The sequence below is a fragment of the Galleria mellonella genome, unplaced genomic scaffold, assembly GCF_026898425.1.
Source record: "Galleria mellonella isolate WM207_F2 unplaced genomic scaffold, CSIRO_AGI_GalMel_v1 utg116, whole genome shotgun sequence".
NCBI classification, from domain to species: Eukaryota; Metazoa; Arthropoda; class Insecta; order Lepidoptera; family Pyralidae; genus Galleria; species Galleria mellonella.
In genome coordinates, this window is record NW_026441978.1 from 3,833,410 (window position 1) to 3,851,782 (window position 18,373).

General features: G+C 34.4%; 2 protein-coding genes across 2 annotated transcripts; both read left to right on the plus strand.

The window, feature by feature from the left end:
* The first annotated feature begins 7,067 nt into the window (after positions 1-7,067).
* LOC116412966 (transcription factor SPT20 homolog) lies at positions 7,068-9,413 on the plus strand. The gene is made up of 3 exons (XM_031909274.2): positions 7,068-7,287; positions 7,547-8,308; positions 9,405-9,413. The coding sequence occupies exons 1-3, from the start codon at positions 7,270-7,272 to the stop codon at positions 9,411-9,413; spliced, it is 789 nt and encodes a 262-aa protein (XP_031765134.2). The 5' UTR covers positions 7,068-7,269.
* Positions 9,330-13,752, plus strand: LOC113511478 (E3 ubiquitin-protein ligase RING1). Its single transcript, XM_026895105.3, has 4 exons — positions 9,330-10,203; positions 10,891-11,063; positions 12,317-12,489; positions 13,320-13,752. The coding sequence occupies exons 1-4, from the start codon at positions 9,458-9,460 to the stop codon at positions 13,362-13,364; spliced, it is 1,137 nt and encodes a 378-aa protein (XP_026750906.1). The 5' UTR covers positions 9,330-9,457; the 3' UTR covers positions 13,365-13,752.
* The last annotated feature ends 4,621 nt before the right edge of the window (positions 13,753-18,373 follow it).

Genomic DNA, 18,373 nt, shown 5'->3' on the forward strand with positions numbered 1-18,373 from the left:
CCGCAAGATAACACCTAGTTTAGTAAAATATTAACAATTACATTAGATATATTATAGTTCTTAAGCAATACTATACTAATCTGAGTATTACTCATATCATCATATCAGCCTTTAACTGACCACTGCGGAACCTAAACCTCCCCCTTAGAGGGTTTTACCAGTAGTTGCCACGCTTGGCAGGCGGATTGGCAACCAAAGTTAAACTTTAGAGATAATTTAAGAGGGACGCTGCTGCTCATCACTCGACCGTTAAGTTCCTTTGGTTTCTTCGAGAGCGACCTTTGCCAACCATCATATTGCACATGAGAAGCAATTTAGGTGACTACATGCATTATTGATATGATTTTTCCAAGTACAATTCTTATCCAAAACAATTCCCAAAAATGTTACTGTATTAATTTCATTAATAATTTGACCGTCACAATTAATTTTATACCTCAAATATTATTCCCCTCCTGATTGTGGAACTGTATTATACTTGCTCTGGACAAGTTAAGATTTAAATTATTGTATGCCAACCAAACAAACAAATTCAAGTTCGAATCATTTTTTTTTTCATATTCAGTTTTTTTTCCATTGTTTCTGCCTACCCTAATGGGAGACAGGCGTGACAGATATGTATGTATGTATGTATCTTTTTTATTGAAACAGACTTGTTTACTTTTAAATCGTTATACTTTTTTAATCTACTACAGGGTTCGGAAGGTTGTTAACTGGTAAGATGAACCCGCAAGAAACTCAACAATTACTCTTTTAAATCTCTGTTATCAGTATATGTATTTATTTAAATGTACTGTGTCTAAAATTACATGGTTGTTAAAAAACCGTAATTGATCGACTAACACCAAGCACATTTGTCATTCAAGTTACCGTTTAGTGTGTAATAGGCTTTGTTCAATAAGTGTTTTTTAATAAGAGTTTAACCAAATATTATTGTACGATAAACAAGGCCATCATGCATGGGATCATTTGTGTCAGCGTACACTACGTACTTTGTGTCCACAGAAGATGGGATTCCTACGCTGACAAAATGTCTACCTACGAATTAAATATTTGAATTTAAATTTTACTTCGTAATGAGCAATATTTTCATCAATAATATTAAAATGGGGCTAACCCTATCAATCGAACCGAAACGCAGTTTAGGACGACACCCCACTAGATTAAGTGACGACTTGAAATGCATTGCAGGGAGTCAGTGGATGCAGGTGTCTCTGGACCGTTCTTTATGGCAGTCTATGGGGGAGGCTTATGTCCAGCAGTAGACGGATAATGGCTGAAATGATGATGATGATGAACTCTATCAATTGCAAAAAGAATTGTGAAAATCGGTTTAGAATTGTCGACGTAATGCATAATATAAAATCGCATCTTAAAAACGCTAATTCAGAACCTCTTTCTTTTAGAACTCGCTTTAAAAAAAATCTTACTAATATTATAAATGTGAAAGGTAGTTTGTTTGTTGTCTGTTACCACTTTAATGGCTTAACTAATTACTAAGTTAGGTATGCACATACTATAGAGCATGGAGAAGGCTTTATTTCGATTAGTGAACAGACTGCGGTCACACGGACAAAGATGCAGGTAAAAGCTAGTAACTTACATTGTCTACTGTGTCTTGCACATCATTTGTGAACTAGATTATCTCGTGAATGACGTACTAGGTAATTTTACCGCCGCCTCGCCACACTAATGTACCCACCGTCACCCAAACTTTCTTTGTAATTAATATAAAGAAGATTGATAGTTTCCGTAAATTATGAAGAAATTTGAAATCTGCATATCTTGGAATCTTAATGATTCGCTTCCGAGCGTAACACTGTTAGAACATACACTCGAGTCGTAGCAATTAAAATATATCTATTAATTTCTGCCACGTTCAGAACTATACCGGATACTAGATTAGAAACCAATTAAATGATATTTTATTAATGTTCGTCTTAATTGTATCTATTTTACGTCTAAGATGCCAAACTAATGATTGAAAAAGTGCAGCATACTGTACATTTGTTCTTTTGAAAAATCCTTTAATCGGCCCATCTGATGAAAAGTGGTAACAGTCGCCCATAGACATGAGCAGTATCAAGGACATAACGGAGTATACTGTTTCGCCCATGATAACTCCCATGCGTTGCCATTACTGAGAACTCAAGTGTTATTCCTCTGTACCCTGTAAATTCACTGCCATATCTTACCGTTCAAACCGAAACACAGCCATACAAACACAAATGCTTCACGGTAGAAACACGAATGGGATATACATAGGTATCCAAACAAACAACTTTTGTACAAAGTCTTCAGCTGGTATTATTATTCATTTATTTTAATTTGGGACACATTGAATCTAATTTGTGTGCGAATCTAGGTTTATTTACTATTGCTATGCAGAAATATACTTAAACATAAAATATTCAACTACAAAGTTTATAAACATGTCTAATTATTAAATTTCGCTAATTATAGTGACCTTGTTGTTAAATGTTTATACAATAAAAAAATGTCTAAATTAAATATATTTACATTCATTTGCAATAAATTGAATTTCACTAGATCTAGTTTATGATAGTCGTGTGAAAATCGGCCTAGATTTAGCAGTAAACGTAAATAGTAACGACATAATCGGCCACAACTACTGCAATAACCTGAGCGCATATTGGCCGATAAAAGATTGGATCATACTTTCTTCAAATTATATTTTTATACCATTGGGAAACTGTTTAACAGTTGTCTGCGTGGATGCTACTGTTTCACTCGTATTTGTATCGTGAAACAGTTGTGTTTGCATGCATGCGTTTCAGTTTGAAGAGTGGAATAGTATAATAATAATAATAATAACCTCATGACACAAAATTCAAGATAATGATAGAAAGAGTTCAGAGGAAATTTGCACGTGTTTTATATAGTAAACTTTACGGCTACTATCCTTATTTGTACCCATCGCTGTTCGTATCCAGTATAGTGGGTCAGAAACGCTCGAGGTAAGGCGAAAGTGTAATTTGATGATACACTATTATCGGTTGCTCCCGTTGGAGAATAGACAATCCTGCAACTCTCAGCCGTTGTTCTTTGTACGAACCCCAACCCTGCATGCGATTGCATGTGTGTCCATTACTATTGACACCGCCGGTTCGCACCTGTACTGCTCAGTTTGCTCCCACTTATCAGACTATTTCTCTGCTCAATTCTCTGATTGCTCAGCAGCCAGATATTGATATATTTAATGACAAAATAAATATATTTTTAAAATGTTGTTAGAATTTTTAATTTTGTAAAATAAACCTATAGCTCACTACACGTTTTGGGATACTGTAAGTGTGGTCAGCAATTTATAAATAAATAGCCTTCAGGATTGCCATCACAGTGTATATTGTGTTTTCTATGGTTTTCCTAGTGTTTATAAGCTATGGTCACTACTTCTCGTCAGTAGGGCCGTCAGCTTGTTTACCTATGCTAATTTCACTACGCTTGGTAATAAAACTCAAAATAGAGAGGTTCATATTTAATTATAAACCCCGGACCTAAGTCAGTATAAGTGGAACAGAAGTAGGTCTGTAAGCTGTCTTCATTTATTCATAAGTACACATGAAAATTACGTTAATATACCAAACTCAATCCGACTAAATTGACTTACCTGGTTGAACATAGTAATTTCTAATCATGTTCCTATCCTTAATTTTCAATACGTGACGTCCGCCATGCTTTCGTATAATGAGGTAGAATGTTCTAGTAGTTTGTTTAATCTAGATCCATCTATACATCTTCCCGCTAAATCCCTTACGAGTTTTTTTTTATACTACTGAGGGGGCATACGGCCCACCTGATTGTAAACGGTCACTGTTGTCTATGGACGCCTACAGCACTAGGGATGTTACGTTCATGATACCGACCCTGAACAAACATTAATATACCCCCTTTTTTTATACTTTTTTTTTTTTTTTTTTTTTTTTTTATGCAACTTAGAATGACAAACAAGCTGACGGCCCACCTGATGGAAAGTGGTAACCGTCGCCTATAGACATGAGCAGTACCATGGACATAGCAGACTATACTGTTTCACCCATGATACCCCCCATGCGTTGCCATTCCTGAGGACTCAGGTGTTATTCCTCTGTACCCTGTAAATTCACGCCATATCCCACCCTTCAAACCGAAACACAGTCATGCAAACACAACTGCTTCACGGTTGAAACACGAATGTGACAGAGGTACCCAAGCAATCGACTTTTGTACAAAGTCTCCCTCTGGTAAATATATGGTGGTATACAACTTAGAATGGCAAACAAGCTGACGGCCCACCTGATGGAAAATGGTAACCGTCGCCTATAGACATGAGCAGTACCATGGACATAACAGAGTATATGTACTGTTTCGCCCATGATACCCCCCATGCGTTGCCATTCCTGAGGACTCAGGTGTTATTCCTCTGTACCCTGTAAATTCACGCCAATTGAAGGGTGGGACTCTGCAAACCGAAACACAGCCATACAAACACAACTGCTTCACGGTAGAAACACGAATGGGACAGAGGTGCCCAAGCAATCGACTTTTGTACAAAGTCTCCCTCTGGTTTGTTTGAAGAACCCCATACTGTAGTCTCTAGGGAAAATCTCGGCAGGGAGCTCATTCTATAACCTGAGCGTTCGTGGGAGAAAACCACGAACCATTAAACTAGCGTTAGATTTATCTTTCTTCATTGTCTCTTGAGTATTTAATTTTACTTTATTGTAAACCATTGTTGTATAATAATAGCAAACAAAATATTATTGCTATACTATGAATAGGCAACTCGAGTGCATTGTATTGTATTGCATTTTCGCTCAAATTTCATTTAAACTTTCGTTAATAAACTTGTAGAAGTCAGCAGCAGGATCTTGACCTTGTCTTGAAAACATATGTGTAAACATAGCTTATGATACCTATGACAGTATAATTAATTTAATATGCAATTGTAGCATAACCAGATATTTTGATTTTGATAAGATAAAGTCGGATATAAATTCGAGATAGCATATATATATATATATATATATACACAAACTAAGTATTCGGTTGAATTAAATTTTTATTTTATATTATAGTTTTATGCGCGGCTACGACAAATCAAACAAATGGAGAAAAAAAAAAGAAGGAAGAGGAAAAGCTAGTGTTGCCCACACTGTCAAATACAATATTTATTATTATATCAATATCAAAGGCTTACACTATACACGGTCAAACAGAAAATAGGTTATACGTACAACTTGATTATAAAGAAGAAAGGAAACGTACGACCAAGATAATTAGCTACTATTAGTAGTACTGACCTATATAATATAAATGTTTATGATGTTGTAAGTTTACGGAAAATTGTTCATAACTAGAGCTTTCCTTGGTAATTATGTTGGCCACGCGCGTTCCGCCGGCGAGAGCACAACTTAATAGTTTAATCGTATAATAAATAAGTGGATAAGTAGCATAGTATAATAAAAATAATTTGCTATACTCACTGCACTATTTATGGTGATGCTTTTCATCCAAAATGTCGATTTAAATCGACATAAAATTATTACATACGGAACTAACACGTACATAAACGCCATCGATTGTAAAATTATCAAATTTGTTGTGAGGCTGGCGAAGATAATATAGACTAACAAGCTCATTAAAATACGATTGAATTGAAAGCCATTTTTATTAATATGTTTAAAAAATGAAAGTGAATTTTAAAGTGTTATTAGAGTAGTGACGGTAAACTACGAGTTGTAGCAATAATACTAGATCTTGTAGATATTTTTCACTATCGTACCGCTCGCCATCGGCGAGGAATCCAATCTCACACCATGGGGGGAAAGGAATTGTTGGCAATGGAGTTTGACAGCCCGATTGCCAGCAATATGCCCTAATAGGTCGACCTCCACGTGGTTCCCCCTGGAAACCATCGTGAACAATTCTTGTTGAATTCGTCACGATGGGCTAACTGACCTGTTTCATCCTCACCTATCATCCTTCACTGGTGCCCCGCCGGTATATACCGATAGCGCGGGTGGGGTTACCATTCCATTATCATTTATTTAAAAAAATATATAATAAATATAAGTACCTATAACGTAAAATATACCTATAACGTAAATAAACCATTATCACCCATAAAAAAAACCTCACACCATAGAATCAGAATGGTCACGCACAGTGCGGTTTTTTTATGCGTGAAAATGGCATGGTTACCCCGCCTGCGCAATCGGTATACACTGGCGGGGTACCAGTGAGCGGTGACGATGAAAAGGCAGGTCAGTTAGCCCATTGTGACGAATTCAATGATAAATTGGTCACGATTGTTGCCAGGGAGAACCGCGTGGAGGTCGACCTGATAGGGTATATTAATAGCAATGGGGATTAAACTCCCCATTACTAACTATCCCTTCCTCCTCGCACAGTGCGGTTTCATAGGAGCTTCCTCCCACGAACACTTAGGTTCTGGAATAATCTTCCTGCCGAGTCTTTCCCTAAAGACTCGGCAAGAGGTCAAAAAGGGCGTATTAAATTTTCTTAAAAAAATTATAATTCCTGGTGGTACAGGCGTCCATAGGTTACGATAACCCCGTTTACCAATAGACGGTCCGTATGCTTGCTTGCCACCCTGTAGTAACAACTGTTTATATAAAAAAATCTTATATAAAGTATATTTATATATAAGTATATTTATTTAACTCTTTATTACACCAGAAACAAAAATATACAATAACAATTGAATAATTCCAGTGAAATACAATAACATAAATACAGATTAAAATTATATATAAAGGTAAAAAAGGCGAACTTATCGGATATAAAAAATTCCAAGTCTTTATAAATAAATAAAATAAAGCGAAAATGTAGTCTAAGATGGAGTTCGCGAGTCCACGAATAACCTTTTCACATTTACTTTAAATTGATGCGGATTACATTTGGATAGAAAAACGTAATCAGGGAGAGAGTTCCACTCCTTGGCAGTACGCATGATGAAAGAAGACTTAAAGCGCTTTATGCCTATAAATAGTATGTCTAATATACAATATATATTCTACTTAGGTATTATTAGTTGTAAAATCCCGCAATTAAATAATAGATTAATTCTCCTAATTTTATAGATCGTTATTGTAAACCACAGCAATGTTAAATAGCGGTACCTATAAGATTCGTTTCTATCGTAATAATCATTATGTGTTAGGTATGTCTTTAATTACCAACCATAGCCTATATATAAACAAATATCTCATATAACCACTACTGTGGTTATAGCAACATTTCAAGATGCACGTTAAAGTTCTGGTAAGAAAATCAATTAATAAATCAGATATTTTTTATTTCTGTTAATTTTTAATTATAAACTTGGCGATTATCAATTGTAAATTGTTGTATAAATGTTATTTAAATATTTTAAAATAATATTCGTTTCATAATTCGAAAAGATTTCGTTAGTTGGGGTGGAATTAGAGTACCTTTTACACCACGCCGGATTTAGCTCATCTACTTTGTATACTTTTTTATATACAAGAATCGTAAATAAATGTGATTTTATCATCTACAGATTCTTTTTACTTGCGTACTGATCACGATCATGTGTCACGCAACACCGCCGACTGAAAACAATCAAAACTATATCTCTGGCCTTTTGCTTCCCGCCAATGCAGTAAAAAATGTAAATGAACAAAGACCACTCGAAACAATGCAAATAGAAAACAATGATGTACCCGCTCCCCAGGATGTTCTTAAGAGCAATGAGCAACCTCAGACTTTACTTACAAATTCAAATTCAAATCATCTTCCTATGAATTACAATCAATATCAACAACCTGTATACAACAATCTTCAACAAGATCTAGGAAATCAACAAGCAAGATTGTCCCAACAATTGCCACTTACTAATCAACAAATATTTATACCAAATCAACAAATGCCTGCCAATTATCAGCAAGCAATTTTGAAGAACCAACCGTTATTAGTTAACCAACAACAACCATCTAACAAACAAGCAAATGTACCAAGTCAAATACAAATGTTAGTTCCTCAAAATCAGCAGAATCAACAACAGATGTTAATAAGTCAGATACCTCAATCAAATCAAGCAATGTTAATTCAACGACCTATCAGCCAGGACGCACAGCAGACTTTTGCCATATTAATTCCTCAGCCGGTTAACCAACAAGTTCAACCTAATCAAGCTATATTAGTTCAAAATCCTAATAATGTGCAACCACAACAAAATCAAGCTATTATAGTTCAACGCCCAGAAAACCAGCAAGCATTATTAGTTCCACAGCAACAAAATCAACATCTATCTAATCAAAATGTACAATTAGGGCAAACCATACCAAATACCAGATTTACCAGAGGGAGACTTTGTACAAAAGTCGATTGCTTGGGTACCTCTGTCCCATTCGTGTTTCAACCGTGAAGCAGTTGTGTTGGCATGACTGTGTTTCGGTTTGAAGGGTGGGATATGGCGTGAATTTACTGGGTACAGAGGAGTAACACCTGAGTCCTCAGGAGTGGCAACGCATGGGGGGTATCATGGGCGAAACAGTATACTCTGTTATGTCCATAGTACTGCTCATGTCTATAGGCAACGGTTACCACTTTCCATCAGGTGGGCCATCAGCTTGTTTGCCATTCTAAGTGGCATAAAAAAAAAAAAAAAAAAAAAAAAAAAAAAAAAAAAAAAAAATAATCAAATATTTACTGTAGTGCCATTAAATGGGCAGAACGTAGGAAGTAATAATTTAGGAAATAGCAATACATACTTAATACCTATTCAGCAAATACCTAGTAATAAATAATATTAGTAGTAAGTACTGTAGTATTAAATAATATTAAATGATTTATTAATAACTTATTAAGTTAAATTATATAAATGTATTGAGATATTTTCTAACTACCTACAGTACCTACATACAAAATTTGTTATGTACCAGTTCCTCAAGAAATCTTGAATTCTCGTTGAATTAAAAACATAGAGTTCACTAAAATTTTTATTTGTTTATGATTTCGTTATTTTATAGTTTAGTATCCAAAATTATGATTATTTAATTTTAAAAAAGGTCAAAGTTTGTTAAATTATTTCTATAATACTGACTGCGCGCCATCTTACACAATTTATGGGCGCGCCATTTTTCAGTGTTGCAAGTACAGCGTCTCGCGACCACCCCTAGCTTTTAGACAATTTTTATGTCAATCACGGACAACTGGTAATTATTTGCTTGTTTTTGCACAATATTATATAAAATTACTAAAAAAATAACCATTGAACAACGATATATTATTTTTTTACTTCTTTGTTCTGTCAATAATTTGTCTACACAAATGATGTACGCACATCACTAAAAAAAATTTAATTTAAAAAGTTAATAAAACAACATGGTGGACTCGGTGTGTGTTGTCATTTTCAGGTCACGTAAATAATTGAGTGTTTATTTGTGAAAATATTATATTATAATCCAAAATGTCATCGACGGAGCCTTCCCAGAACAAAACCTGGGAACTCTCCCTTTACGAGCTACATCGTATGCCTCAGGAAGTGATAGTAGACGCCACTGAAATCGCTGTGTCCCCCCGCAGTTTACACAGTGAATTAATGTGTCCTATTTGTTTGGATATGTTGAAGAAGACGATGACTACTAAGGAATGCCTTCATAGATTCTGTTCTGACTGCATCGTGACTGCTTTACGTTCGGGAAACAAGGAATGTCCAACATGCCGTAAAAAATTAGTTTCGAAGCGTTCTTTGCGGCCAGACCCGAACTTTGATTTGCTTATATCGAAAATTTATCCAAGTAGAGACGAGTATGAAGCTCATCAAGAACGAGTATTGGCGAAACTGAGTATGTCACATTCTCAGGCGTCTTTAGTTAATTCTATCACAGAAGGTATAAAACTGCAGTCACAAAATAGACCGCAACGGTCTCGAAAAACCCATGATGACAATAGTAATGCTTCTAACTCAAATGGACACACAGATAGTGCCGCTCAAAATGGCGGAAGCACATCAGCTCCTAAAGATACCACTCCCACAACTGGCAATCCAACTGCCTCTGGGCAATCAACATCTAATCCAGCATCAGTGAGGAGTACTCCATCCCCTGTCTTGTCTAATGTGAGCTCTATATCTAAAAACACAAGTACCACAAAGAGGGCAAAATCAATATTGACTTCTGAACGCAGTGAAGAAAGTGAATCTAGTGATGGCAGGTAAGTCATAAAATTGGACTATTCTATTATTGTGTCATTTGTTTTTAAATAGTTCTTAATGGTAGCAATTTGTGAGGATTTTTTTTAATGGCACGATAATCCCATCTGCACTATCAATATACATTGATATAGCGCGTGTGAGATGATTGCCGAGAATGAAGTAGATTCATTGGTCTATTGTGATGAATTCAAGAATAAATCAATCACAATATTTTCCATGAAGTACTGCACGGAGGTCAACCTGATAGGGTATATTACTAGCAATGGTGTTGTTAATCTCTATTACTAATAATCCCTTCTCCCCTAATATGCAAGGGTTGTCATAATCTTCTGTCTGTGTATTAATATTAGCAAAGATGATGGTTATAATTTTCCAAGATTATCAGTATGTCATTTCCTATACACAGTAGCATAAAAATATTAAAAAAAAAATAGTTAATTATAAATGTGATATTGTTAAATGAGTTTGAAATTATAATAACTACAAACTAATTGATTTTTTGTATGTAACTAACTAAACCAAACATCATTTTAGGAAACTCGGAAAGTAAAAACATTTTGGGAATTGATAATTTCTACCCAAAAACTTAACAACTACAATATTTAACTGTTTTAAAAACCATTCAAATTTATCTAAACACATCATATTATAAATTTTTCTACTTGAATTATTATATGTATTTCCAGAACTGAAGGTGAGAATTCTATGGACACGGAAGGTGAAGGCGAACCTCTAAATCCTAATGAAATAGAATTGGTCTTTAAGCCCCACCCCACAGAGATGACTGGTGATAACCAACTCATGAGGGCTCTCAGGGACAGCTCTGTGAGATACTTGAAGACAACTGCTAATGCATCAGGTGATGTGAAACATATAATCTTAAAATTGATAGTAACATTTGGATGTTAGTTGTAGTGATTCATTCCGCAACTAAGGGAGCTCGACAGTTTCCCAATTTGCTTCCTTAGCAATGACAATATATATAAACATAATAAATAACATATAATTATTGGACACTCTAAATAATTTATTATCATTTTATGACACTCAGCAAGTTTACAAGTAAATATATCCAAGTCGGGATACTAGCTCAGGACACTTTTTTTTAAATGGATGATAATGGAATGGTAACCCCTCCTGCGGTATACGGTATACGCTGGCGGGGCACCAGTGAGGGATGACAGGTGATCATGGAAAGGCAGGCCAGTTAGCCTATTGTGATGGATTCACTTGGAATAGAATATGATAGTTTCCAGGGGGAACCGCGAGGAGGTCGACCTGCTAGGGTGTATTGCTAACAATGGGGGTACCAATTCCCATTTTTAACAATCCGTTATCCCCTCAAAGCTCATGACACTGTTGAGAGTGCTAATAAAATAGGAGCCTGTTTTGATAGCTCTATTCTTGTCAATGGAACATGGAAAAAGAAAACTTATAAATACTAAATATGCTCTAATTCTAATTAAGCATAATTAGAATTAAAGCATATTTAGTATTTATAAGAAAGGATATCTCTTTAGTAAATAAATGTCACAATATATATGTAAATATTGCCCAGAATAGTTGATAATGCAGCCCGTCCAAATTAGAAGAAAATTGCCTTTTGTCCTTTTTTGATTAAAAGAAGATTTTGCCTCTGTAAATTATTTTGCTACAATTATTAATTGTTATATAAATAATTATTGAATGGATTTTAAAAGGATGTATATCTATTCATTACCTCACCGATTAGATAGATACATAGATACTCTTTATTGTTTCCTCCAAAAGATTACAATAGTAAACTTATTATAAATATAAACAATTACAAGAAATAATCACAATGAGAAAACAATTAGAGTAATCACAATAGGTTAGACCGCAGCCAGTACTTCTATGCTGCTCTCTCATCATTCTCAAATATCTACTAGTATTTACCTATGACTTTGTTCACATGAATAAAAGATAATTAATTAATCAGGATAAAATATTTTCATCTCTACCTCAAATACTATTTCTATACTAAACTTCATGGCAGTTAGTTGCAAACTTCACTTACACATTTATAAAATTGATAAGGATTGGAGTTTTTAATGAAGTAATTAACAAAATTTTAAATAACTCATTTTTCAGTTGACCATCTAAGCAAATACTTGGCGATGCGTCTCACACTAGATCTCGATGCAGAACTGCCTGAAGCCTACCGTCTCCTTAACTTCTGCATCTACGTTGCGCCATCACCTGGCCAATTTGTACCTCTCGCTGGTTCGCAGACTCTCAGGCAGATTAATGATAAATTCTGGAAGGTAACATATCATTCATTTCTTATCTGATATAATAAAATCGTAACTAAACGATGTCTATACATGAGAATTATTTAATAAAATATGATATGACAGATCTTACATTAATAGAAGTCAAATAAATTTTTTTTACAAATGTTGTGTCTGTCTGTATGTTTGTTCCGACATCATACAAAAATTACTACACTAAAATGGCAGCGATTTTTACAGTTGTGGTGCTAATGATCTAGCTAAAAATCTGGTGCATGTTCCATCTTGATGAGCCATCTAGAAGTGGCTTGATTTCTCTTCTTTTGAAATCCACATGTACGAAGTAGTGGGCAAAATTGTTACATATTTGGTTTATTTTTTTTTTAAACAAACTGATTTCCACAGCTCAAGTTAGTATGGGACAATATGTTTAAAAAAGTGAATCCTCAGAATCGGCTCAGAATTGAAGAAGATATTGTATTGTTGGAATAACAGCACATGAACGATATCATGGGCTGTATTTTTTTTTATACCATTGAGATGGCAAACAAGCATACGGTCCACCCAATGGTAAGTGGTTACCATAGGCTATGAACGCCTGCAATACCAGGGATATTACACACGCGTTGCGGACCCCTGTATACTCTGTTACATACAATACATGGTATCGTCCATGTCTATAGGTAACGGTTGGAACTTTCCATTATTTGAGCCGACAGCTTATTTGCCATTTTAAGTTGCATAAAAAAACCATAACATTAAACAAACCAGGATATATCTTCATAATCAGATTTATAGTTTAATGATTCATTGTTTAATTTTTAACGATCACTTAATTACCGTTTTATTTCATCATTTTACAGGTCAACAAGCCATTAGAGATGTACTATTCATGGAAAAAAACCTAGAAATAAATATCATTTTAGTTATGTTGCTGCATAACTAAAATGAGAGTGCAGTGATAAGAAATATATTTAAAATTTTATATCTGGGTGTATCAAAATTTTAACGAATCGAGAAATTGGACTCGAATATTAATTATACAATATTATATTCGATGTAATAAGTAATTGACGAGGTGGCTAGTGATATTTGAATTATATAGAAAAAAAAAGTGGCTCATAGTCTCATAATGTTATACAGAAGTGGCAAATCGTACTGTTATTTATAAATGTGATTAAAATACAAAAGGATCTATTTCATTAATAATTCGTACATGACCTAAGCTGTAAACGGTTTTTTAATATAATGTATTGAATAATAATTATCTGTATATAATAAATATGTACAATAATGTGCAATTATTTTAATAAATAATTAAATATCATAAACCTCTTTTGTGTTAGTGTTTGGTGCTGGTTGCATACTCGAGATTTTGTAAATAAGCAACGTCCTAACTTAGCCCTCTCAGATCGGATAAATCACAGGGTAAGCTATAGGCATACAGTCCTCGCCGTATTTTTGACACAGCACGGCGAATCGAATGTGAGGCTCTACTACTTTGGAACATAATTCCGAAGTTTCAGATGGTTTTCCATTGAAATTTTGTCCCCACGTAACACGTTCATACATAGTCAGACCCGTCAATGGAACATCGAAAAGTTTCGTTCGTAGTTATTACTGCAGTTTACTGTTCGAAGTTCGAACAATCTAAATAGTATTGTTTAGATCATAGACGTAGTATAATATTTTATACGAATATACATTTTAGACAGCATCTTTAGTAATTATAACATCAAATCCGTGTTTAGTTGTAAAATTTCGACTCGTGTCTTAATTCTGATATGACAAGTTGACCAGGAAACCTTACAGTCGCAGCCAGCTATCGGATAAAGGACTTCATTAGCTTACATGTCGTTAATTTCAGTTGCAGACAACCCTCGAAATCTGTGAAGAAATTCACATAGTCTTCGGTTCTGATCAATATTTAAAACCAAATTTTAGAGCACCCCTCCCTCTAGGGGCAAGATGTAAAAGGATGCGAGACCCTATTACTTACAATTGGAATGAATATGTCAGTTAGCAGGCAATATCTCATAGACTACCATGGACCTCATAGTATATCCTATGATGTCCATGGTTCTGTTCACATCTATAGGCGACAGTTACCACTTTCCATTAGGTAAGCCGTCAGCTTGTTCGTCATTCTAAGTATCATGCAAAACAATAAAACTATCTTTTACCAATATCATCTACATACAAATTGTATTAAAAAAGGTAAAGGTGAAATAATGATCAAATAAATACCAATAAAATAATTTACTCCAAAATATACATTAGTAATCACATCTACATTTTATAACAGGTGTTTATTACAAATAAAATATAACAGTGATTTTCTAGCACAGAAGAAATGACTTTCAACTGTGAATCCGTGACAAAAAATACATGGGATCAATCATGAAAGCAAATCCTAAAGTTTCCAAAAATAATTGTCATAATCAATTCGGGATAGAGGAGAAAATATTGCGTAATCTTAGATTATGTGTGTAACATACTAAAATAGCGTTTCAAAGAACTTTGTGATACCATCAGATTTATCATGTGAAAAAATGTACCACATCTAACTGTAGTACCAATTGCCAGTGACCACAGACATTATCTGGAATTAGCAAAACCACAGTTTGTGGTTTAATACATAGCTATCTAATTGGTAATAATGTGCTCTAATTATTGCGCAGTTGACTTTTTTTTTTAGGTATGTACGTGACAAGAGTCTACCAATCAGCGCAACTTATCGGCTATTCTATCCATGTCGATTTTGTAGGTTCTATGAATACTTATCAGGTATCAATTAATAATCCATTTGATTAGGCAACAAAAAAATACCAAAATAGGTATTCATATATATAACAATACGGTAAGTAGAACTCTACCTGTAACCTATTTTAATAGAACATAATGAAAATACAAACAAACGATTAATTGAGCCGACCGTGAGACAGCAACAAAATAACAGACTCATGACTAATATGGTAGGTTGTGGAACTTCTGGTAGTAATAGTTGTGGTCGATCTTCGAGTGTTTGGTAGTCACACATACTAATGATAGCGGATTTAAACAAAATAATTTTAATCAAATAACAATGCCTCCAAAATAACATCTAGTTTTGTAAAATATTTGCAGTAACAAATATTTATTACCTATCTTTTCATTAATTCTATTAAAATAGTCTGTAAACATTCGTATAACAATAGTATGTACATATATGTAATTTACATTAACAGAATTATATACTACACAACATAAAATAATGTACTAATATCACTATTTTCATTGGAATTAGTTCGTAAGTGCTGGTTAATTAATTAGGATGCGTAAATAGATGACGGCGATTTACCTAAGTAGTTCTAGTAAAACGACCTTATAAACGTCGAAGTGAATGCTCATAATTCATGCCGGCTCAACTGTAAGTGTTATTCTGTAAAACTCAATTTCACTAGTGAATCTGCGAGTGATTTGCATTTGGTATCCTGTAAACAACTAACAAGAAATAAGCGGCATTTCGTTAATGTGACGGCGTAATGAACTGGAGTAAGTGTGGTGCTATCCTTAGGAATTCACTATAGCTTTTAAAACTCATATCACTTCAAACTTGGCATTGCCAGAGCTTAGAGAATATGAGAATTAGATGAAAAGAAGATTGATAGTCAGTTATGTAATGAAGTATACAATTTCAGGTGTTGTTGTTATTTACTAAGACATTTATTTTCAATCAATTATTTCAAAACTCTCTTCGCATCAACCTTACTTATTATATTTTATAAAATGTGAATTCAAGGCTGAGTGACTTCGCTATCGAAGTAAGTTCTAAGTGAGTTACGTTTCGACTTTGCATTTTAGAGAATAGTACTACACTGCGAATGAACATGGTCATCGGTCGTTCATTATAAAGGACGGAATTTTTTTACATTATTCAAAGGTACCAGATTGGCCCCTGCTAAATACAGATAGTTTCACGACAAACGCCCTTAAGCTTGTGCTTGCTACAAATATGTAGATATCACTGTGTCATGTAATGATTATAAGGTTCGTTTTGGCTTGAGACTCCGACGATGCGTGGTACCGTGAAGGAACATTAATAAGGTTGCAACTATAGGATCCAGTTACTTCCCACTTATTCATGTAGCAAGTAGCTAGATAGGATGTCAACCGTGGTAGCGAAAGCGCGTTCGTAGCGGTGCGTCAAATCTCAAATCCACTGTGATTCCGGTAATTTCAAAGGTGTATTGCGAATTTGTAAATCATGATAGATCCCGAATTTCCAAAGATTGGCACACTCCATGGGAACAGCCTCATTTCTGTTTGTAACAAACTATAGGTCAATTTACAGTAGGTACTAATCTGAAATATCACGCACCGTCGCAAAATAAACAGGATTTATAGAACATTTCTTGCACGATATATCCATACATGTTTGTAATTCATCACCTAGGTATATGGTTTAAACAGACAGATATTTACCTACTTCTTATTAAAATCATAGCCTTTGTATTTATACAAGCAAATGTGTAAATAAGGGTACGGTATTAAAAAATCCAGTAACATCATACTCGTAATAACATATAGGTATATTTATGTGGTAGAATAACTTAGAAAATTAACGAAACTAAAAATAAATAAACAAAATTATAACTCTTGATCACATAGAAAACAAATATTAAAACCACTACCTACCTACATACAAAATTTACCATAATTCTATGTACTGTATAAAATAGAGAAAATTGTGATGTTGCTTCTCTTCAGGCTAATGCAGTCAAGCGCCTAATATTAAAATTTTTGAACATTGGTATAACAGGCGCGAAATTTCAAATATGCTCCATAACGCTGTTAGGACAAGGCACCATATTTATAGGAATTTAGGTAAGTTTACATTCATTTTAATGGAATGAAATGTTTTCTAAATGCATTGTACTCTCTTTTAAGTGCTTTTGTAGCTTCTACTTTTAATATTTTCAGTACTTCAACTATTTGTTCCTTGTTTTCTGAATCACGTGCAATAGTCAATCTTTCCATTGTGGCAAAATCTAATTCTTCTATTCTGTCTGCTTCGTCAATCAAACGATCTACGTCACTCAGAAATCTAGGGAAACGAGTGCTCTCTGCGTTGTCTTTAAAATTGAGTAATTTATCAATGTGTTCCAAGAAATCCAATGTTCTTCGACCACTTCTCATTTTCGAAGAGTACATAAAATTTCTAAATAGTTTCCTCCCTTTTTCATCACTGAGAACATTTTCTATAGTGTCCGTAAAGCGATCAAGGTCCGCTTTGGATATTCCTTCATATCCATCGCAGTCACAGGCCGCCAAACAATTAGCCATCTTCTTATCACTCGCATGACACTAATAGTCTTATCGATTTATTAAAAAATAATACTGCTGTAAATTTACAATCGTAAAAAACAATGGCACATCACACATATTTATCCATATGAATGTCACGTAAAACTCTTTGATTCACTAACTAAAAGGTAAAATTATTGTGGTTAAACTAAACTAAAAATAGGTTTATATTATGAAGACAGCACGAGCGGCGAGCGTAAATAAACTGCGCCATGTGTGAATCACGATTTTCGAGATGACTTCCTTCGCGCATGCTCACTTTTCTTCAAATTATTCCAGTCCCCCGATAAGCGGTAAATTTAAATATGATAATTACAATCGGCGACACTTTAGATTGTATTACAATTAACATTTTACACCATTTATTTTAAAGACAAAATTGTGTTGTGACTAACTTGTCGATACAATACGAAAGACGGAATGAATTACATCACGTAAGGTAAAAAACGTGTCGTGACCTCGGTCTCGAACGGTAAGCGCGATTCATTCATGGGAAATAAAATAGAGGTGGAGCGAGCGAATACAATGGGTTAAGAAATCCGCACCATAAAGATATGAAAGTGCCTAGCCA